The sequence below is a fragment of the Electrophorus electricus genome, chromosome 17 (assembly GCF_013358815.1).
Source record: "Electrophorus electricus isolate fEleEle1 chromosome 17, fEleEle1.pri, whole genome shotgun sequence".
In the NCBI taxonomy this organism is placed as follows: Eukaryota; Metazoa; Chordata; class Actinopteri; order Gymnotiformes; family Gymnotidae; genus Electrophorus; species Electrophorus electricus.
The window spans coordinates 14,116,290-14,139,538 of record NC_049551.1 but is presented as its reverse complement, the minus strand read 5'-3'; the positions used below and the strand labels follow the sequence as shown (position 1 = coordinate 14,139,538).

General features: G+C 42.9%; 1 protein-coding gene across 3 annotated transcripts in view; it reads left to right on the top strand.

The window, feature by feature from the left end:
* Positions 1-1,610: 1,610 nt before the first annotated feature.
* The window catches only part of LOC113580710 (CXADR-like membrane protein), a 44,801-nt gene continuing 23,162 nt past the window's right edge, over positions 1,611-23,249 (top strand). For 2 of the 3 annotated variants that reach the window (XM_027015417.2, XM_027015416.2), the window contains exon 1: positions 11,618-12,031. In XM_027015417.2, coding sequence (XP_026871218.1) covers positions 11,950-12,031 — 82 coding nt within the window. In that variant the 5' untranslated portion in view covers positions 11,618-11,949. Of the gene's footprint in view, positions 1,655-11,617; positions 12,032-23,249 lie in introns of those variants that run through there. The other variant, XM_027015418.2, reaches the window with a different exon arrangement.

Here is a 23,249-nt window from a genome sequence, read left to right as displayed (position 1 = left end):
AAAACCAGTCTTCATTGTAATTTCATGTTGCTGATTCTCAAAATACCATGAGTTGTCAAGATTGGTACATTACTCATTCTAATGATTTAATTGAAACGAATGGAAGCTCATTTAACATTAGTATTGAATAATCACAGTGACTAAACAATAGTTTTTTTTCTTGCCCACTGAGACCAATTGTATTTTAATGCATTACATTATATGCATCTTAAGCCCTAACAAGTTTTATAAAAGGATTCCCAATGGTTATATTGGAAGCCATAACATACGTCAAAAAATTGCCATTAAAATATGATTTTTCATCATCTCTTTCATCATGGTTAATTTAAGGTGAAGATCCAGTGTGGTTGGGGGTGGGTGGGAATCAAACTCTTGGAACCCTGGAGGCTCTTCACTATAATGAATATGAAATTAGGCCAGGTTACTGTGGGAAAGGGGGATTGGTTATATCGAAAACAGATGAACCTGCATTTAGTAGATGGCCTTATTGTTTGTGAAGCAAATTCAGAGTGAAAAATTTAGACTGATTCACTGAGATAAAACTATATTCCATGTGCCAGTCAGGTATTAAGCCATTAAGCTATGCGAAACATATGGTCTCTGCAATCTATAAATCTGTCAACTATGACAATGGGACTGTCAAGGCCATTGGACATTACAAAACAATTAATCAACAGAGACAGCACACTCATGTGGAAAGCTATTAAGATGCAGCTGAAAAGTGTAACTGTTACAATTAACGGAGACATGCTATTCTGTAGCAGACAATAAATTGAGAAGACAATTCAGTTTTAATGTCGGGGTGTTTCTGCATCAGGTAAACCTGAAAGAGCCCCGGCAAAGTCAATTTATTAGGAGTGCAGCTTTTAAAGGTCATCTTCAAAGGAAGGAAACCACAGCCCCACAGGTACACTGCGGCCCTGTAAGAGTCAGATCTGTATCTATAGGTGAGGATCTGTCAAACACAGTGCAAGAGGTAATAGTATAGCTACAACATGTAACACTTCATCATGCTTTACTTCTGAACCTGATTTTAGCTCACCAATGCCCCACACTGTTTGACTCTGTCTTTTGCTTCTTACAACATTTAAAAAAAAAATCTAGGTCCAACACTTGTACATACCTGAATGTTCAAAGCACTTTGAACACTATCTACAAGCCATCCACTTCCTACTAGATTTCAGCACTATTACACACAACTGACATTTGTATCGCAGTTGTATGACAACCCCCTCTAAAAACCAGCATACAGCTGAGCACAAGACTTTGCTTTCTGGAATCATTGACCCAGTACATAATTTATCATTACCTTTTCGGCAGGTACCCCTGCTCTCCACTTTAAGCACGGTTTCTTCCGAGATGCTTTTGGGTTGACAGTCATGTATTCTTACAGGAGCCGGAGTTGGCAAACCTCTATCTCGCACTCATTCTTTCTCTCTCTCTCTCTCTCTCTCTCTCTCTCTCTCTCTCTCTCTCTCTCTCTCTCAGGAGTATCAGAAAAAATTACGTCCCATTGATTTTGCTGGAGGGCTCTAGCGTACAGAACCTCAGGCTGAATAATGGGCATCGGGAGCTTGGCGGCCGCATACCAACCAGGCAGCAGCGCGGGAAAGTGCTGATGCCTGTTTTCCACTATATGGGATTGTCTCATCTTGTAAGTGACGTTATGGATTGAATATTGACACGTACTCGGGGCGAGCAAAACAAGGGCTCAAAGGCAAATGGCGATGGGCATGAAACTGCATGGCTCCGAGCAGCTCTGTGTTTTGAGGGGCTGAGGTGTTGCACGCCTCGGCTAGAGAGCAGAGGCGTGAGAGAAGGGCCTCGTCTTGTGTGCAGCGGACCTCTCTGGGGAGAGCAAAGCTGTAAATGGTAGCGGAGCAGCCAAACAGAGACGGCCTGTCACTCTGCGGGTTGAGACGGAACAGCGAGACAGAGGTTTGGTGGGTCGATGCCTTGTACCATGTAAGAACAAAATCTGCTCTCAAAAATAAATTCTCAGCTCTGCCTTCTAACTCAGCTACCCCTGTTAGTATGGCTTCATGATTCCTAATTTGTTGTGATTTATGAAGGCTTGACAATCCACGGTCTTTTCATGGCCAACACTGCAATTAATGATTTTAGTGTTTTTATTTTAGAAATAATGGTAGATATTAATTGGAAATCTAATTTAAATTATCGTACCTCTTGTAGAATTATTATTCTTCTCTTCATAAACCATCATACTGTTAGGTATCAGGGCTACTCACAGCATAATGACACTGAGACATTAATTGCATGCAGATTCTGGAAACACATTCATTTCATTGCAGAATTAATTGGGGAAATCCTTTGGGTAATCACTTCAAGAGAAGTGGTTCATGGTGGAAAATCTTTTCTCTCAGGAAATTCATAATAGACATAAAAATGGTGGAAAATGCTTTCAACATCACTGCAAAGTTGTTTTTTGGCACTGCGGTGTGAATAAAATCAATGTCATTTATGAATGATGGCCATTGTTAGAGTTTGGCAACAATTGCTTCTGGTGTTCTGGCTGCTTCCTGCCTTGCGTACTGTCTGTCCTGATGTTAACTATACTGGTGATTTCATGCTGATTGGCACAAACCGCTAACCCTGTGAAATCAAAATGTTTAGACCCAAACTTTATAACATGATGTGGATCCATGTAATGAACTGGGCAGCTGTGCAAAGCATTCTGTTTGAGCATAAAAAGTAAACACCGATAAGTTACAGTGTTGTTAAGAGTTGCGGTACACGTAAGCGTATGTGATTAGCAAAATAGGTTTACCGGAGGTAAATATCGACCAATGTAAAATTTTGGTCCGCCCAAACACATGAAAGATGATACTGGTTACAGCTGTGGGACATATTCAGAACTCAATGGCTACAGCATCAGAAAAAAGGACGACAGTGATTCTGTTCTCCACCCATACTGAATACAGCTCCAGTGCCTCTCTGCAGATGGACGTGAAGGGAAGCCTCACTTAAATACTTAAAATGCACTCAGCCCACATTGGCTTGTGGCCAGGGCCAATCAATACCCAATGCTGTAAGTCACAGAGCAGTGATTGCTCTGCGCAAGCAAGGAAGCCCCAGCAATTTCACTGCCTTTACTGAACTTTTTTTTTCCCCACTGAATAAATGAAGCGTTAGTTATTTATAGAGATTCATGCGTTGGCGGCACTGGTGAGGATGATGCTGGGGAGAGATACAAACCACACAGCCTTATTTGTGTCAGCCGCTGGTCGTGGAGAAGCGCTCAAGGCTACAGTAATCTCCTATCAATATTCCACCTTCACTCAATTATCAGTGCCATTTTTCTGGTAATTTTTCAGCCATTCCGAAGGGGATCAATATAAACAGTTCTTTACATACAAGAGTAGGAGTTATTCCATAACATTGCATGATGTATTGTTGAGTAAAGATAAGTACAGTATGTGGCTTGTCCTTTGGACCCCGTCTCTCTCTGTCTCTTTCTCCCTCATTCTCTCTCTCTCCTTCTCTCCTCAGTTCAGCTGTGACTGGTCCATGTAATTGGGCAGGTGTTGGTGCTGCATTGGCTCACACCAGTAACCTGTGTGTGTGTGTGTGTGTGTGTGTGTGTGTGTGTGTGTGTGTGTGTGCGTGTGTGCGGGCATGTCTGTGTGTGTGAGTCAGAATCAGGGTGTTTTTGCTGACCATCTGTTTTACCAAGTATATCCTTTGGGTGCAGAGTTAAGATACTTCTGCCAACAAGTTTCTAATCACTGCAGTATGTGTACTGTATAAGTTCTTCCTTTAATGCCTAATAATTTAAATACAGTATTTCTTATTTATCTAGCAAATTCTGTACTTGCAAGCCAACACCTATATGATTGCATGGGTTTGGGGTTTGGTGTCAAATGATGGCACAATTTGTGCACTGCTGTATATTTTCACTTACCTTTAGACAATGTGCAGAACATACATTATCATGGAAAGGAAATCTCGTCAGACCTGTTTCCCCATTGACACCTCTACTGTGTGATGGCTATAGGCTGCAGGAGGTCTTGTGATGGCCACTGTCCTGTTGTGCTGGGGGATGAAGGGTGGGTCTCATCCCCAGTTTTTCCCATTGCAGGAGCTTCAAGGTGACCCCTCCCAGGCTAGTGCCAACTCGTCCTCCACACCTCATGGAGACAGATCAGTTTCAGTAGGAGTGTTGCCCACTCCACACACACACACACACACACACACACACACACACACACACACACACACACACACACACACACACTGCTCTCTTAGAACCACTCTGCCATCACTGCAGAAAAGATGGCATGTATCATTTCTCAAACAACACATTTTGCTATTTCACACAGATCACCTTTTGGCACAAAAGCAACAAGCTGCTCTTACAGACCCTCGAGAGCCAGTCTATGCTTTTAGCTATGGGACTTCATTTTGCAGTGTTAGAAATGTGCGGCTGCGAATCAGACGCCACTTGCTGAGATGTTGGGTATTTATCATGAAAATCACTCCCTCTCTCGGGTGAGATGGGAAAAGATGCTCATGTTACATCGCCCTCGTGCTGCGTTTTGCTGCGCTTTGCTGAGACCACTGGGTCATATGACTCTGGCAGATAGCAGCACCAAAATCTCAGCGGTGCGAAAGGCACATTGCTGGCAATAGAGCGGAAATGAAAGGTGTTGCTAGCAGTGTGGAAGAAAATGGTAACATTTTCTTGAGGAGAAGTGAAGTGGATGGCTGAGAAATCGCTTGTTAGGTGTGGGTGATAGGGTCATGCAGGAATGTAAGCATGGCCCTTCTTTGCTTTTAATCTAAACCTAAGTCTAAATCTGCAGAGCTAATACCGTCTTTTCAATTAAATTAGCAACATAGAAGTTTTGTCCTTTATGGTGCAGTAAACAAGCAAAATTTGTTGAAAATGAACTATGTTTAATGTTTATGAGATTAAGAAATAGAGTTCTACTGTATTTTCTTTTATAAATCAATGTTTATGGAATCTGCGGGATAACAAGTAAAATCAGCTACATATCTGGAAAAGTTTTGTACAAGTGTAATTTAATGTCATCTTACCAACACAATGTTAACTTATAAAATATCTGCTTTTCACTGATTTTGGTTTAGCTGTTTTTTTCCCCTATCTAATCCATTTCAGAAGACAGGAAGGCAAATGAGGACCTACTGAAACATGCTTATCATAAAAACATAACTTATCATAAAAACTTAACGGCATCACTTTGTTTGAAATAAGGACATCGGATAATTTTGGTTTGTCTCAAATTCAAATGTGCTCCGGGGTCCCATGCGTGGATTTTGAGTTATTTTTGTAGCGAATTTGGGTCAAGAAATTGTGATGGGTTATTGTCCTTTTTGGCCAGTGTTTTTTGGTCTTTTAAAATGTACTACAAAAATGTCCTGTTATTTCTTAAAACATTTGTCTGATTTTCCAACAGTCATGTCTAAATACACATTTCTTAGTCAGCCTGTATAATGTATGTGCTGTGTAGGAAAGTCACTTTTTCTGAGGCATTTGGTGAGATGCTATAAAATCTACAAGGAATGTATCAACCACCTTTCCAGTTTAATTTGCTGTTGAAACAGCCTGATCGTTTGCGAAACCAAAACCTGTGTGCTAAATGCCTTATTTGAAGGAGGTCTTGCTTTAAAGTTCATTTACATTTTATGGCATTTACCTGACACTTTTATCCAAACCTACTTACATTTATGAGTACAACTTGAGGGTTAAGGGCCTTGCTCAGGGGCCCCACAGTGGCAACTTGGTGGCAGTGGGGCTAGAACTCACAACTTTCTGAGTTACCACTGCTCAGAGTTCAGTTTTTTTTTTCCACAAATAATTATTGTGTTGTCAAGCTTTGGCTTTCAAATTCAGAATAATAGCTACATTCATGTATTCACATAAATCAGTGTAGACTCCATAACTGGAAGCCAGTTCACATTTTGTTTGGCTTTGCTTTCCTTGTTTGGGCCTGTATCCATGGCAGTATCACACTTAGCAGACACATCCATGTACTTTGGGTCTGAATGCACGATCTGCTCCGATATTCGCTAATCCCCTGTGCAACAGCATTGCTGCTCATTAAGTCAGAGAACACAAACCGCGTGCGCATGGGACCGTCATTCTCAGGCTGCAGATATGTAAAATATGTGAGTATTAGTACCAGGCACTTCTGCAGAAACATCATTTGCAAGTATAATGGATTTGGCAGCTCCTGGCATGGCAGTGTTTAATGAATTTAAATAACCCACTTAAAATTATGACACGTGTGTGCTGAAAGATTGATGCGGCCGTTTCCGATGGCGATATCGTCTGATGATCTTGGATTACCTGTTCAGTGATCTGCGTTTGAAAGCAGAGGAGGAGGAGTGGAATGATATGAGCACTCCTCCCTTCATCTCTTTTGCTTGTCATGAAAAAATTGCCAAGAGCAGAAAGTTCTGTGTCAGCTGCATATGTCATTATGATTAATTAGTCCTGGTTTGTTAAATCCAGTTTGTCAGGTACTGTTTACACACCACTCATTTAAATCACATTTTACTTTTACTTTTACAAGTGCATCTCCACACATAAAACTAAATTGATGAAATAGGATACAATTGAAATAAAATTCTCCTTTTTATTTATTTTTGTTTGTTTTTTAGATTATCATTTGCCAAAGCAGCTACTCTGATGCATATTCAACAGTGGGAACAGAAGGTCCAATTGGTTTATTCATTTTTTCTACCTCAGTGTCTCCTCATTTTCTACTAGATATAAAACATACTGAGGAAAGATAGGAAATTGTTCATTTAGAATTATAAATATTCTCATGTGTAATGTGAACAGATACAAAACAAGCTTTGTTACAAAGTTAGAAATGTCAAGCCATGTTATGTCATGTCATGTTAGGTTTTAATATCATTCCTCCTCAGTGTTTGTATACTTTGTAACAAGATATCAACCTACAGGAAAAATATAACATCTCGCTATAGATTAAAGGTGATTCTGAAACAGCAAACTGATGTATAGAATAATTTCACCCTTTGGTTGCTCAACAGAAATTTTTATCAGAAGTAGCAGTACCCAGCTGAATCTGTATTCATTGTGCTGACAAAATCGGTGGCTATAAGCAATGGAATCGTAAATCATCAAATAAAGAGTGAACTTTTCTTTGAGTTCTCTTAGGATTATGTGATACCTTAATAAATAAAACTAATTCAAATGAAGGTTGATTGAGACAAAATGGCTTTCATGATCACAGGGTATGATACGTTAAGTTGCTGTCTTTATATATCTGAAGTTGCATGATTCGTCCACCCTTCAGACGTGGAGAGATTATGGCATGAGAGAATGCGAACAGGCGAGCCTTTTTGTGGGAGCGCTTAGTGGTTAGTGGTTAGTGAAAGGGCAGCTTTGACAAAGGAATAGGCTTTGGGAGACTCTGAGGGCCTTGATGGGCACAGTAAACTCAGATCATCGATATCGCAGAGCTCATAACCGAGCTAAGCAGCTGCTGACTCGAAATATATTTTCTACGTTTTATTTAAGTGATTGAAACTATAGTGGACATTTATGATAGCATGTAAGATTAAATAAAGCATGCAATTCTGCAAACAATCTGTTGTTCACCACAATGCAAATATTTAAATTTGAATTGTAGAAATCACTTTCCTTGCAGTGCACGTTGCAATATCAATAAGGAATAATGCATTGAGTGATATATCAGTAAGGGGTATGGCAGCAGGGCATATGACGGATCTGTCCAGACATCTTTCTGGAGCCACTTGGCATGTTTCTGTATGGAGGCCAGCGGGGATCTATTCAAGCTAGACACTCTCAAACCGAAGTGATTGATTGGATTTCTTAATGTCTGCTCTCATGTCGTAGCTTTTCTATTCACTTGAGCTGATTAGTTCCAGTGTGGTGCGAACAGTAAACAATTCTGATTTAATACATGTCATGGGTGCACAGGTCTTTCAGATTTTCACAAAACCAATTTCTTTAATTAAAGTGGCAGCTTAAGGGAATAAACACAATGCTCATGTTTACACACAATGATTTGGAGTGGGCCCTTCTAAATCCCCGAGGCTCATTTCATTGTTGTTGTGTAGGTGCATAAAAGTGGGTTTTGGAGACAGGTGGAGTGCTCCACCCCCGTCATGCAGGACGCGTTACTGGGGAGTGGAGGCCACTTGTCTGCAATCTTTTCTTTCCCATGTTCGTTCCTCCTCTATGGGGCCTGTCAAACAGATGACTTGTCCTGGCCCACCTGTCCCACGCGTCAGCAGCCGTCACTGGTATGACCGAGGCCAGTTTCTTTTACTGATTGATTGAGAATCCTATTGGAGTCATGGAGTCCTTGAGCCCACCCTCAGTTACTCCACTGCAGCGGCTGTTTCTGGGCGAGAGATTTGATTCACTGTTCTCACCTGTTTGATTCAGTGTGATCAACTATTTGTTACTGTGCTCACCTGTTTGATTCACTGTGATCAGCTGTTTGATTCACTGTGATCAGCTGTTTGATTCACTGCGATCACCTGGACTCCCTTTCAGCAGATGCCTCCTGATTGTCCCTTCAGAACATATTAGGAAAAAATTTAAAGTGGACCCTGCACCGCCAAGCGTGGTGCTCTTGGACTGTGGAAGGGCTAACCTCTTATCTTTTACCCTTACAAATCCCATGAAGAACAAAACATAGGCCTCCAATAGCTTCCCTGCATGCTGCAAACTGAAAAGAATTGAACTTAAGCCCAGCCGCACGGTCCCATGGTCCCTCAAATGGAGTCAGGAGGAGGTCTACGAATTTATCGGCAGCGGGTGCTTAAGAACCTCAGCTCTGCTCTCGGGGAGGGTTATTAATTGAGCTGTTTGATGAATGAACACTTGGGGGAGAGTTGTGGCTCTCCCTCTGTGGCATGATGGGGACCGTCGGCAGATATACAGCAGCCCTGCTGCACGCCTCTCACATCTTTCATTTGACACACAGCATGCTGTACACGAGGGTGGTGGGGTGTGTGTGCATGCATGTGCGCGTGTGTGTGTTTGTGTGTGTGTGTTTGCGTGAGTCTCTTTGTGTGTGTGTGTGTGTGTGTGTGTGTGTGTGTGTGTGTGTGTGTGTGTGTGTGTGTGTATGTGTGTCTGAGGTTCAGTATGAAGGGGGCCTGATCCGTACCTCGTGTACTTTGAACCTCAAGTACGGCTCAGCTTGAAATATCTTGCTTCAGGTCTCATGGACGACAAGCATCGAGACTATTTTCTGTCCTGGCTCTAAGATGGTGGAATGAACTCCCACTTGCTGTCCAGACAGCAGAGTTCCTTGCAGTCTTCAAACGCAGACTGAAGACCCATCTATTTGCAGAATATTTAAAGGACAACTGACACTGCTCCCTTATTGACTGACTAATTTAGTATTTATTGTAAGGCATTGTTTATGTTGTTTAACAAACTCTAGCACTTATTGTTTATAGCACTTATCATTGTTTAAGATAGACCTTATGTATTTTGCACTTCTAGGTATCAGCATTCATCCCTGTATTCTACAGTATTCTAGTTCATTGGTATGTTTATTCTAACCTACTATACTGTACTTGGATATATTCTATGAGTAAATGACAAAGCACTTTTGTAAGTCGCTTTGGATAAGAGCGTCTGCTAAATGCCGTAAATGAAAATGTAAAGGGGGTTGTGGTAAAATCCCTCTAAATCTTGCAGTTTTATCAGCAATCTTATTGGTACAAGGCTTAAAAAATCAGAGAAAATCTCTGTTTATGCTTAAGATGCATCTGAATTCCTACTTAATTTTCTAGCCCATGTCTGGTGATAACTACATCTGCCTGACTAGGCTATCAATTACTTTCTTTGAGTTACTGATTTACGCTATCGATTGCTTTCTTTGAGTAACTGAATTATTATGTTACTTTGAGTTCATGAAATTCAGATGGTCAGATTATTTTTAATGCTTCAAAGAGCCTGGCTAATTTGACTCTGATATAATATCTGATATCTGATAAAGAGTGTAAAAAAGTCACTTAAAGTGTCACTTTTTATGCATTGAGGAGATGCTTTGTCTTGGCGAACACATTGTTCTGACCCAAATGGGGATGCTAAACATAAACACCTGAGCTCATACTGGATGAATCATGTCAGGGAGAACTTTGTCCTGTATATCTGGTGCCCAGAATAGTCAACGAATTTGACTGCGGCAAATTGTACCTGATGTATTTGCCTAACTCCATCGCAAAGGGCAAAACAGTGTTGCCGTAGAGGCGGGAGCAGCAGACTCACTCCCCAACGTCTGGCACGGCAGAATAGACAATGCATGATTATGTGAACACAGCCGTCCTCTGTAAAAAGCCACAAGGAAGCGCAGCCTAGTTTTTTTTTTCTCTCCCTGCTGTAATGGTGTATTGCTCTGGGCTGACATTTCACATTGATTGAATTGCTGCTTGTTGTCATAAGTACCTTATTCTAACCAGATCATAAGGATAACTTTCATCGACCACAGTACTTCGTGACTAATTGGATGGGATAAAGAGGAGGAGAGTGTATAGCTCTGAAGTTTCTTTTTAAACACTTTTTGTTTGCTATAAACAAAAATAATCACACCGAGCCTTATAATGAGTAACTATTTAGTCTGTCTATCACTGTTATTATTATTTTTATGTTATATTTTTATATATGGAATATAACCAAGCATATTCACACATCTTCCATTCACATTAGCCTGTGAAAACCATTCCTCAAGGAAAGCAATTGTATAGCAGGAATATCTGGCAGGGTTCTTCAGACAGTGTAGTCTACGTTATGGTTTCAGTGAGGCATGCATCATTTCTTATTTAAAAGCTTAAAACAAACATCGTTCTAGCCATTAGCCTATGCCTACTTAAAAGGAGTTCATACACGAGACGTTTCCTTTTGTGTTCCTCTGAAGGTTTTCACTGTTATCTACTCAGTATATTCCTTTCATTAAATGGTCATGTGTTCTTTGTATTGATTTTCATTGATTTTAACGTGGTTTGCGTCCCTGTTACTGCTGCCTCCTGTGTCCTGTATGATTTTGTGGTTTTGGACTTTAGGTCTTTACTGTTATGTACGTTTCTGATTTATTTGATATTTGATTTCTCTGTAGGATCTCTGTATTGAAGCCATTTACTTAAAAGACACACCAGAGTGTACAGACGCATTTATTTTGTCTTCTCTTCTGTGCGGGTCCAATATTTATTGCCATGTTGGTTCATTATATGTTCCCTTGTGTTTTGGCTTGGTGTGACATCTTTAGGATGTAGTGATGCGCCTTAGCCCGGGCTTTTTAATACAGTGACGTTAAGTAATAGCGAGTTTTTAAAAATACTATAATGCACTTCAAATGAATGAAAATATGATGGAGGTAGCAAAATATGATGGAGGTAGGGGGAAATAATCGCGTTTAAACGTCAGGGCAGGAATCTGATTGCAGTTTGCTAAATTCAAATGCAGCAGCCCCGTCGGTTTTCCAAAGCGTCTTAGAGGACCGCGACACTTTTGGAGAAAGTCTCGACGCGCTGCCACTCGCGCTATCCAATCGTCTCCCCGCACGTCCCGCATGGAAATGAGAGAATCGAGCGATTGCTCTGCGAAGAAAGTGTGTGCGTGTTCAACTGCAGAGGTCCCCAGCACTCCGCACACACACCTTCGCCACTCTGCGTGCGTGTTTGTTTTTTTTTTTAAAAAAACGACATCGAATGGGAGAAGGAAGCTGGAGCCCGAATCAAGGGAGGACGTAGAAACGCATCATTCGTCTAGGGAAACTTTTAATTCTTAGGTTATTCTGATGGGAACTACGAGCAAAAGGACGTTTCTGAATTACCACAAGGGCGTTCAGCTGTTCTAGAGATGCTGTTCTCGTGGACTCTATCAGTGAGATCGTTCAGTCTACAGTCGAAGTCTCAAAAACTGAGACATAATTTTAATGACCCGTGCTCGTTTTGATGGTGCGAGGAGGCATTTTTATAGGATTCTCCGTCCATGCAGGACTCGTGATGGCTCCAACCTTTCGTTCGCTGCTTTTAGGTAAGTTTATTTCAGTTGTCCTGGGAAAAGTCAATTAGCGTATTACTCGATGGTCTTACTGTTGAACACTACCAGTCACGCTCAAGGGATCGTTTGCTGTGTAGCCAGTTATAGTCTGTGTATATGCCAGCTATCTTTACATTAAAAACAAGCTAAAATGTATTTCAATTACAACTCGTCGCTACCAACCCAAAGCGCGAAGTTTTCTCTGATTTAAACGAAGCATCGTGTTTGAAGCTTCCTGGGCTGGGAATGTTTCCCTTGAGAACCTTTGCCTCCAGTAGCAAAATGGTTAGTTTGCCAGTTTTATTTTGCTTTGATTTCGTATAAATATCACAATACCTAAATATATATAACAGTTTTGTTTTTTGTTTAATCCCACAAGTGGTAGCCATTACCTAGACTAATGGTTCTTTATTAGTTGACACTTTCCACTGGCTTTTAGATGCGAGTCACCTCATGGACATGGCTTGTCACTCACTCACTCACGTTTAGAATAAAAATAAAATTCTCCACAAGGGGCACTTTAGCTTTGGTGCTTCCCATCAATGACACTTTGTATCTGTTATATTTGTGTCTTACACATTTAACCTGTGTTAATCTTTGACTTTTTGTAATATTTAAATGTTTGTCAACAGGCTACATAAGAAAGATTTGTTGCATGTCTTACAATGCAGACAGTGGCAAACAGTTCCCTACCTTTTCTAGTTCAACTTTCACTGGTTTGGAGATTGTATATAATGTTATTTGACTTGTGCATCATAGATGAGAATGGACCATCTGTGTGGATCAGTAATTTCGTGGTTTGAGGTCCGTCTTATTAAGCAGTCAAGCAGGGACAGTAAGCACTGGTGAAACGGGGTCTAACCACAGTGGAGAGATCTTCATCACTTTCTGAGTTTCCATTACAACAAGAAACAATAATTGCACTGTACAAGCTGTGAACTGCACACTCGGAGCGCAGACTCCTGGGGACTTTAGGTAAATCTGGCCAAGTTCACCACCTGGACATGTGGCTAACATTCCCGGGGCTTTACTGAAACTATGCGAAGCGCTGTGCACGGAGCAGAGCCCTGGTGCTGTAGAGCAGGAGGTGCAGGACACACCACTGCAGTGAGACTGCTTGGCCGTGTCACGAGGAGCGTTTTCACGAATGCCACTATAGCAGTGTGCTAAAATGCCCTGCCGACTATAGCAAGCACAGGCTATACCATTACCTTTGCTAGAGTAACCAGGTGGATGTTTTTTTTTTTTTTTAAGTTTGCATTTTTTCTGCCTGAAGTTATGTTTGGTTTTAACACTTTCCTTGTTTAACTGAACGATTATCCAATTTTCTGTGTTTGCCATTAGCTGCGATTCTTACACAAGAAAAACACATGCATCTTTGAGGCTGTTAGCAGAACAGAAAGTGTTTGATTCTGCTGATATTGCCTAGACGTTCATGCTGTAGTTCTTAAAATTTTCAACATATTGCTACAGTGCTGGTGAATGTCATCGGGTGTCTAATCAAAATGTGCTTCTCTCCCTGTTTAACTCCCCCCCCACTGCCTGCTCAGTCTGTCATAGTGCTTTGATAGCAACATCCTCTACTTTGCCTTCAAACTAGCAGTTTTAAAGGTAACTACTGATTATACACACAGATTATACCCAAAAGAAGATACCATTCATGATATGTAACATATATATTTTTTATTTATTCCAAGAAGTAACTGCAGTTTATTGTAATTTCTTACAGTAATTTCTTGAAATAGAATTCCAATATATATTTTTATTTTATTTATTTTATTGTTTATTTTTTGTGCCTTGTTTGAAGCACAGTATAGATGCAAAGAATGATTTAAAGAGGAAATGAGTGCCCTGTACTATATTTAGACTGCATCTCCAGAGAAAGCTAGAGTATCTGTCAAACATGGAGATGACACAAGCCTGTGGAACCATAGGTTATGAGAAGTGCCAGCTTCCTGTGCAGTAGTGCATCTCCCTCATGCACGGTCATTGCTTCTCTCCAGATGACTGGAATTACAGTGACTCTACACAATAGGCCAGCACAGTACAAACGTATTTATTAGCTCGGCTTCTTTGACCCCACATGTTCATGCCGCAACCTCTCTGAGCCAATTAGCATTTACTGTGGCCTCTAAGCGTGGCTCTCGAGGTGTGTGACGTGCTGAACAGCTTGCCATTTGACCTCTCATAAAGGAGACTTTCCTTCTTCCTTTTTATAAAGCAAGCAGTTAACTTAATTCCTGAACATATATCATGCTGTGTTCTTCTGCCTTTAAGAACTGTTTGTGAGAGCTTTGTCTTGTAATACTGAATTTGTGCATGTTTAATGTTTTCCTCTGGGTGATGCTATCTGAGCTGCTACATCAGATGTTTCAAAGACTCTTTTGAAATTGTTTTCCACATTCATATGCAGCATTTCTCTTGGTCATAGCTTTGCTGATTAATCTACACTGGTTATTCTTTTTGTGCTTATAGTTATTTCAGGAGTTTGCACTAATTGGACTCTTTCCAAAGTTATTTTCACTGATTTAATATTTACAAAATCAGTAATAAACATCACACGCTGATACAAAGTATCTTTTTGCCTCTAAGTGCTGAAGATGGTTTATGCAAGTACAGTTTTGAAGATCTTCCCCAAGGACAAAATTAACTCAAGCACTTCAAACACTATGCCAAAAGCCACTGCAGATGTTTCCGTGTTTGCTCAGATGTGGCACTGGGCTACTTTTCTGAAACTTTATGAGAACATCTCAGAGCAGCATATCGGAGGGCTTATAGTTTTTACATTGACACCATCCAGCATATCATGCAAAAACTGTCAAATTTAACCCTTTGCATGATAAGAAAAGTTACTCTAGCGTGTTTCTGAACATGTGTACTACATTTTTCACTCCTTCTTGAGTCCAAGCCTTCCATGGCAAGTGTCAGCATTGTGCATGCATACGAGTGTGTGTATATGTGTGTGTGTGACATGGATGTCTCCCCAGAGGGACGCACTGTTCTCTTTAATTAGTAGAGCAGATCACAGCAGGGGACACCCCTTACCAAGAGCTGTGTCAGCCTATGTTCCGAAATCAGAGTGACATCCATGCCATCCTCCCGGACAGCACAGCACCCACTGCATCTCACACACACACACACACACACACACACACACACACACACAGAGAGTCATAGCACAGATACACTCAACACTTTCTCAGACTAAAGACTCCGTCTTCACTCAGACACAACACACATACACTCTGTGACTGACAGTCGCTACCCTCCCCCATAGACTGAAATGCAACACTAGCTAATTATCAAGACAGCTTTGCTTAGCTTAACACTCAGTCACTGAATCCTATGTGCACGCATACACACACACGCACACACACAAACACACACACACACACACTTAGACAACAGGCCATTATCATACATCCTGTTCCACCTGCGCTCAGCATGCAGGAAACACTCAGGAGACATTACTGAAACGTGGTGCTGTCATGCCCAGAGCGCAGAGAGTGTCTGGAGAGAGTTGTCTCTGACAGTTGCCTAATCCTCAGAGTTTATGTACTAGGAAATGTGGCCTCACCTTTGCAAAAGAAATACAACAAAAAATCCCAGATTAGACCAGATGATTTCATTTTGTGTTTCGATACTCCAGGCACTATGTGACCTCGTTATTTGTAGGTATAAATGCTTGGAGCAAAAAAAGGAAACTCGATGAGTGTTTAGGCACCAGAAGCTTTAAATTTTCACTTTGCCTTTACCTCGGCATATGTGCGTGTACTTTTAGTAAGTTGGTCATGGCTGCTTTGAAGTGAACCCGTGGCCAGGGCAGGCTTTGGCTGCATTATGACCTACAAATCTGAGAGATCGTGTGAGATGAGTGTCTAAATTACCAGCAGACTGTGAGGGAGAGCGAGGAAGAGCCAATTTGCCTCACCACTGCACTAGATGCTTTTGGATGGCTTCACTTTTCCTTAATTCAAACCACCTGCTTTCACCTAACACGCTCATTGTAGGAAAAGGAAAATATTCCTTTTAAAAATATTTGCCTTTTTTTTCCTCACTAGGATTTATACATTAGCTTGGCTGGCCTGGCTTGCATTGGGCCAGAGCGGCACCTCAGGCCTTTGGCTATGCGTCTGTAGGACGGAGTGGGGATTGTTTGCAGAGAAAACACGGCAGAAATTTATTGAAGTGCGGGTGAGGGCCTGCTGGATTTCCTATTGCCACCGCTTCAGCAGACGTGGGGCGCCAGGTTGAACAGTTTTAGTGTGTTTCTGGAGAAAATACTTGGCCCTGCCATGGGGTATTATTAAGCCTGGATGGGGTCTTTGTTCAAGTCAGAACCACAAAGGGAGCAACAAGAAATGTGGCAAGGGTTGCCTGTCCGCAAAGATTAAGAAAGATTACCTTTTGTAAACATTTTAAGCTCAAAAGAAGATTTGCATTGTACTCTTCTCTCTCTGAAAGACACAAGGCCAAAAGTGTTTATGCAAATACTAAACACAGAGTTTGATTCTTTTGTGTTATATATCAGTTATAATAACATTTTTATTAATCTGACAAAAGTGGCATGAAGAGAGTACCTAATGTATCTAATTCTGCTTCCTCTCTCTCCTGCCACCCCCACTCCCCCACCCCCTCTTTCTTTCCTCTTCACTCTGAGTGAACAGATGGTGCCACTACTTCTGTTTTTTCCAAGTCGTTAGACAAAACTCCTTAATGAAGTCGAGTCTTTCCACCATATTGCACATGCACGTGTATATTTTTATACTCAAACGTCCGTGTTGCTTTTTTGCACCCAGATCACCAGCAAGGCAAAGGCACAACACTCCTTCCTCCCTGTGCCAAGGCGCCGTTCTGTTTCAGAGTGCTCCTCACCGACAGCGGAGGAGATGTAATTCCCACTTAGTGCAAAAGGGTTCGGCCGGACCTGCATTCAGTAGGTGACACATACATGCTGCTCAGAATAGCTAGCAGCCGCTAGCTGAAAGCCTTTATTTTATGGGACAGACTGGTATTATGTCACATCCAGTAGCGGGCTGGTTAAGGCAGGTGCCGCCGCACCGCATTCACCCTGGCGCGTTCAGCTGCTGGATCTCCCACGTCTATTCCGGGCTCCTTTACCTTGCCGCTCGGGCAGTTTGACAGGGTAACTGCAGTGTGTGTCACTGCAGGAATAGGTGAAAGCCAAAGGTCCCCGCAAGATGCCCGCATCTACTCACTGTGCGTCCACGTGCGACATTTAGAAGAAGACTTGCCATTTAAGGGGTCTGAACACAGAAAAAGCCAGTAGAGTGAAATGTGGCATTCAAGAAAGGTTATTTTTCTGAAAACATTTTCTGTGCTTAATATACTTCTAAGACGTTCATTAAACCTGCAAAACCTTTAGTGTCAATAACATGTGTATAACACATATATGTGTGATATAATTGATCTTATAAGTAAATAACAATAAAACATGCATTGAAGGAATTATGTCCTTATAATTTTTATCTTGACTTTTAACAACCCAGTGAGTCCTATTTCTGTCTCCTTAAATCCGTGAACCAGTTCTGATGTGGACTAACGAAAGGGCTTTCTGGAGCTTTGATTGCCCAGACAGTTGTCACTCTTAAGATCAAACATTACCCCTGTCAGCAGTGCCTGCATGCTGCTCACTCTGTTAACCGCCCGTCCTGGATACTCCGTGGACTGAGTGATGAGAGAGCCGAGAGCTCCACTGTTCTATAGTGGCTCGTTAACAGGCCAATTAAGTCCACACGGGCCCAGCCTGGAGTCGCCATAGGCGACGACACGAGATGGGATCGCTGACACTGCAAAGTGGCTGCCTTCGGCCCCATGCTGCGTGTGTGGGATTGGCCGTCTTCAGCAATCCCGAACCGCGTCTCTCACTCTCAATCGGCTTCCCCCTGCCGCCGGAGATTTCTGTTTGGCAGGATTGAGGAGGTGATAGGCTGTACCGGGGGGCGTGGGCTACAGTCACGCTCGTAGCCTGGTGCTTTGTAAGAGTGATGATGGCCTGTTGACGGGCGTGTGTTTCGCTGTTTACGTTAGATGCTGATGATGGATGAGAGGGCCTGGCTCACAGTCTCCGTTTTAGTTCATTTAGTTCAAAGGTTTTCATTGGGGTTGAGATCAGGGCTCTGTGTGGGCCATGCCTTTATGGACCTTGCTTTGTGCACTGGGGCACAGTGATGCTAGAACAGAAAAAGGGCCTTCCCCAAACTGTTCTCCCCAAAGTTGGAAGCATAAAATTTCCTAAAATATCTTGGTATGCTGAAGCATTAAGATTTCCATCAGACTGCCAAAGAGAGAAGCGTGATTCGTCAATCCACAGAACACTTTTCCTCTGATGCAGAGTCCAGTGGTGGCATGCTTTACATCACTCCATCTGACACTTGGCATTGAGCTTGGTGATGTAAGGCTTGCATGCAGCTCCTTGGCCATGGAAACCCATGCCATGAAAATCACATCACCATTTTTGTGCTGATGTTAATGCCAGAGGATGTTTGGAACTCCGCAGTTATTGAGTCAGCAGAGTGTTGGCGACTTTTACACGCTATGCGCCTCAGCACTGTGACCCAGCTCTGTAACTTTACGGGGTCTGCCACGTCATTGCTCTGGTTCCAAAATGCTTCCACTTTTCAGTAATACCACTCTAAAGTGGGAAGAAATTTAATAAACCGACTTGTTGCAGTGGTGGCATCCTATTACAGTACCAGGCTTGAATTCGGTGAGCTCTTTAGAATGACCTTTCACAAATGTTTTTAAAAGCAGACCGCACTCCAGCGAGGTGCTTCGTAGTATGCACCTGTGGCAGTGGGAGTAAATTGCTGAATGAAATGCATATTTAACATACAGGCCATATAGTTTATATGGATATGTGAGGAGAGCATATGAGGAAGCAGATGCTGGCTAATATACTTGGAACTATGAGAGAAGAGAAATGGAAATTAATTTTCTTCAATGTGCGACTCCACAAGCAGGCTTTTATAGACCATATGCGGTACAACATTGTATACATCAGACTGATATCATCTTCAGAAGACACAGGCCCCTGATGATAAATAAAAAATTAAATCACAATTAATGATGGTCTCATTAAAAGTGAGGGGATCAACACAGGGTGGGAGATATGAAGCCGCTCAGACAGCTTCAGCTGATCTTGTCTGATTCGCAAGGCATGACTGACAGGTTTATGGAAGACTCGGCACATAGTGATTAGACTTCTGTTCTCTTTGATCACATGACAAAACCCAAAGGTGTGTGTGTGTGGGGGGGGGGTCTGTACAGAGGCTGCAGCAGGCAGGAGGTTCTGCTGTGCTTTACAAGAATGACTTCACTTCTAATTTGCCAGACAAAGGACAACATCATCATTAGTGAACTGATTATTGCTTTTGTAAATTAGGTCTAGGCTCTGTGAACATGTCTAATATATGCATATCAGAGAGTGCTGTCTGAGTCTTGGGAATATTCTATTAGTTATACTGCAGTGACTTTGTGCCTCATCTTGCAACAGTCATGAAGAAAGATGATTTTTTTTTCCCTAATAGGGCAGCCAGCCTTGCTTGTGTGTTCAGGTACATTTAGATGCGAACATGAACAGTATGTGAGAGGGATGTCCTGGAATGTTCTGGGAATATGTTGAAGGGTGGACTAGATTGGTTTGCCTTTTTGTTTAATTTCTGCCTGTATCCTAGTCAAAATCTCAAAATCCCCCCCCATTGTTTTGCCTATACTCTTGGAAAAAAGACACCCTCCCCCCCCGGCATGCATATGCACACACTCACACAAACACACACACACACACACACACACACACACACACACACACACAGCTGGAGTGCAGTTTCATTTGTGCCTCACAGAGGGGCAGAAACCTCTCTACTGCCTATAATAACCCTGTATTGTTTGTGTATTGCACCATTCACAATGCTCATTGGAAAACGAAAACACTTAAACCCCTGATGTATGTCCGTGCCACGTGTGGGCTGAAGGGGAGGCCGTATTTCACTCAAAACATGGCACTCTCTGCTGCATGTAAGATCCTAAGCACTACATAGCGACCGGGGCCTGCGTCTTTTCCTGTGGTGGGTTAAAAAATGAAAATAACAGGACCATGTCAGGGTCGTGTTTGTGTGTTTGCGTGTTTGCGCGTGCATGCGTGCATGTTTGCAGCCTACGTGTTCACGTGATCATTTGCAGCATGCAAGAGGCAGAGAGTGCGCAACGTATCCGTCATTTCTGCTAGCCCACGCCGGCCCGACGCCAGCCTTTACGCGAGTGGGGAGCTGCCTCTGTGACATTGAGCTTATTTCAGCCAAGATAAATAGAGAGGCGAACTGCCGCAGTCTCTTTCCCCACCGAGGGCTTTCTGTGGCACTGAGACAATCTCTCACTCACCCTGTCCCTCTCGCTCTCTCTCATTCTGTTTTTCGCTGTAGGATCTCCAGCATATTGGATTTGCTTATATTGACTGCTTGCTGAGTGCAGGAGCACCCATTCTTGTGCTGTGCTGTCAGCGCGAGTAACATAACCTTCCCTTCACCTTACAGTGTGTCCTGCAGTGTGTCCTGCTGTACTGCACCATCCCGTAGGGGCGTGCCCAGGATGGCCTGGGTTTGATTCTGACAGACTCGGCACCTCCCTGATAAAGAGAGGCATGACTCAGCACACATCTCACAGTTGGGCTACTCACGTCGCTTGCTGCATGAGCAGAAAGTGTGTGTGTGTGTGGGGGGGGGGGGTTCCGTGTCTTTATACCTAACTGAGAGGGCACGAAGGATAGGTGTCAAGGTTAGCTGGCAAGCCACCTCATGAATTTGCAATATCCTGCTTTATTCAAGGTAGAGGGTGAGGGAAATTAAATAAAGGACATGAGAGAGGAAAGCTTCTGGTAGTAAGAGAAAAAGAGTTTGGAAAACAGCGATGCCTTCTCCCTCGGCAGTGTTCTGATAGCCTGACTGCCTACTTTGTATTCCTCCCTAACCTACCTCCTTAGCCTGCCTGCTTCTCTATCCTGCCTCCTTAGCCTGCCTGCTTCTCTATCCTGCCTCCTTAGCCTGCCTGCTTCTCTATCCTGCCTCCTTAGCCTGCCTGCTTCTCTATCCTGCCTCCTTAGCCTGCCTGCTTCTCTATCCTGCCTCCATAGGCTGCCTGTGCCTTCCTCCCTGCCTCTGTCTTTATCTCTCTGCAGTGCTGGCATGCAACCTGCTCCAACGCTGCTGCTGTGCTGTTTTCACGCCCAGAGTGTGCAACAGCACCGCCCCTCCCCGTGCAGGACACCATGCCTGCCTCTTGCTCTCGCTTTCTCTCCCTCTCCTGTCTTTCTTTCTTTCTTTCTTTCTTTCTTTCTTTCTTTCTTTCTTTCTTTCTTTCTCTCTCTCTCTCTCTCTCTCTCTCTCTCTCTCTCTCTCTCTCTCTCCCCATACTGCACAGACTGCAGAGAGTGGACCAGCCGAGTGCAGCGACCCTTCCAGTTTAAACAGCCATTGGACATAATGTCCCCGTAGCTGCCGCATAGACTCACCCTCCGCTCGCACTGTTGGAGTGGGAGGTGGGGTCAACCGGAACGTACTCCACTTTTGGCCACACCCCCTCGCACGCAGCCCGGCTGCGGTAGGATGGTTGTGCGCAGGATGGCGCGTAGTGCTTCCTGGAACCCTATCCATCTCTCCTCCTTAAGTCAGCAGGTTTTTTAATTAATCACTCTCCTGCCCCTCACCCCACTAGGAAGAGATGTGCTTGCACGACTCAATTGATTGTTTAAGTGTCCTTATGGAATCGATGCGAAACTGGTGGGGTTGATTTAATTATTTTTTCACAGATGCACCGCAGCTGCCGAGACACAGGGTTGCCAAACAATGCCAGATTTGATCATTTCAGCAATAGCTGTCTTCTCCTATCTAGATCACTGTGTACTATGCAGTGTGTCTTACTAGCTGGCCAAATCTATTTGTAACCTGTCAGTTCTTTGGTCATATTACTAAAGATTACTAGATGAGTAATGGCAAAAGTGTAACTTTTGCAGACCCTGCTTGTGGGTCACATGTTCAGACCAGCTGCAGGACCGGCAGATTATGTGGCTGCTGTGTCCCGGCCTCCGTGAGCCAATCTGTGATAATGACGGCTCTGTCGGACCTACACTGGTCCGCGGTGAGCAACCTCCCCTTACGCAGTCTCTGGGTTAGGCACTAGTGCAGTGGTGCTGTGTTGATGGAGCAAAGGGGCACATTCACTTCTGCTTATTACAGCTTGCTGTGTTTTCACCGCACAGCGGGTCCCGTTCTCGGTGTTATGGGTTCACCTGGTTGCATTCGTTTCACACGACCTCTCTTTTGCAAAAGAACCGTAAAAGAGAGGAAGCATGATGTGTGAGCTCTAATTAGCGTAGGAACTCGTTACAGGCTAGGAACCAGGTTGGAAGCAACACGTATTCTACATGAGCATTTATTTTGTCATCTTTCCTTTTGCCATTTTTAGAGGTCCCTCTTCTAAAAATGCGCATGCTAAAAGCAAAATGCAGGCAGACTTCACTGGCTTTTCCCAAGAGCTTCCTGTCCCCACTTTGGGCTAGTCAAGTCATTTGTGATGCCGTGATGAATTTTCAGATTTTAGGGTTTTGCTTTTTTCTTAAAGCTTGCGCTCCCTCTCTTTTTCCATTGCTTTATATTTCAAAATGGGGTTATTTGAGTATACAGATACATAGTGTGTTAGAAGGAGAAAACTAATTTCAGAGCCACTGGTCCTCTGTTTCTCAACCTGTATGGCTGTCTGAATGCCTCTTCTGAAGTTCAAGATCCCAGCGCAATTCATTTTCTCTGTGATCCTATTCACTGGGCTGTGTGTGAACGCACTTTATTCGAACACAGTGGCATTTTGTCTTTGGTTGCACCAGTGAAAAATGGAGCCTTACAGTGTTCTGTCTCTTCTTTTTAGCATCATGAATTCAAAGGGACTCTTTTGATACTATTTCTCCCAAGTCTTAATTGAAGTCTTCACATATGGGGATAATCTGACTGGTTAAAAGTTTAACGTTTCGCTGATCGGCAATCACATTTTCTAAGAGATCTGCTGAGATCTCTGTTTTTAGCCTACTGGTGTCTGTAACAGCCGATAGTGTTGCACCGTGGGCCGGAGGTCATCGCTCCTCCTTATGGAGTGTTGCTGTTCTGTTCAACTTGCCATGGTTCATCAAAGGGTCTTGTTTTACAAG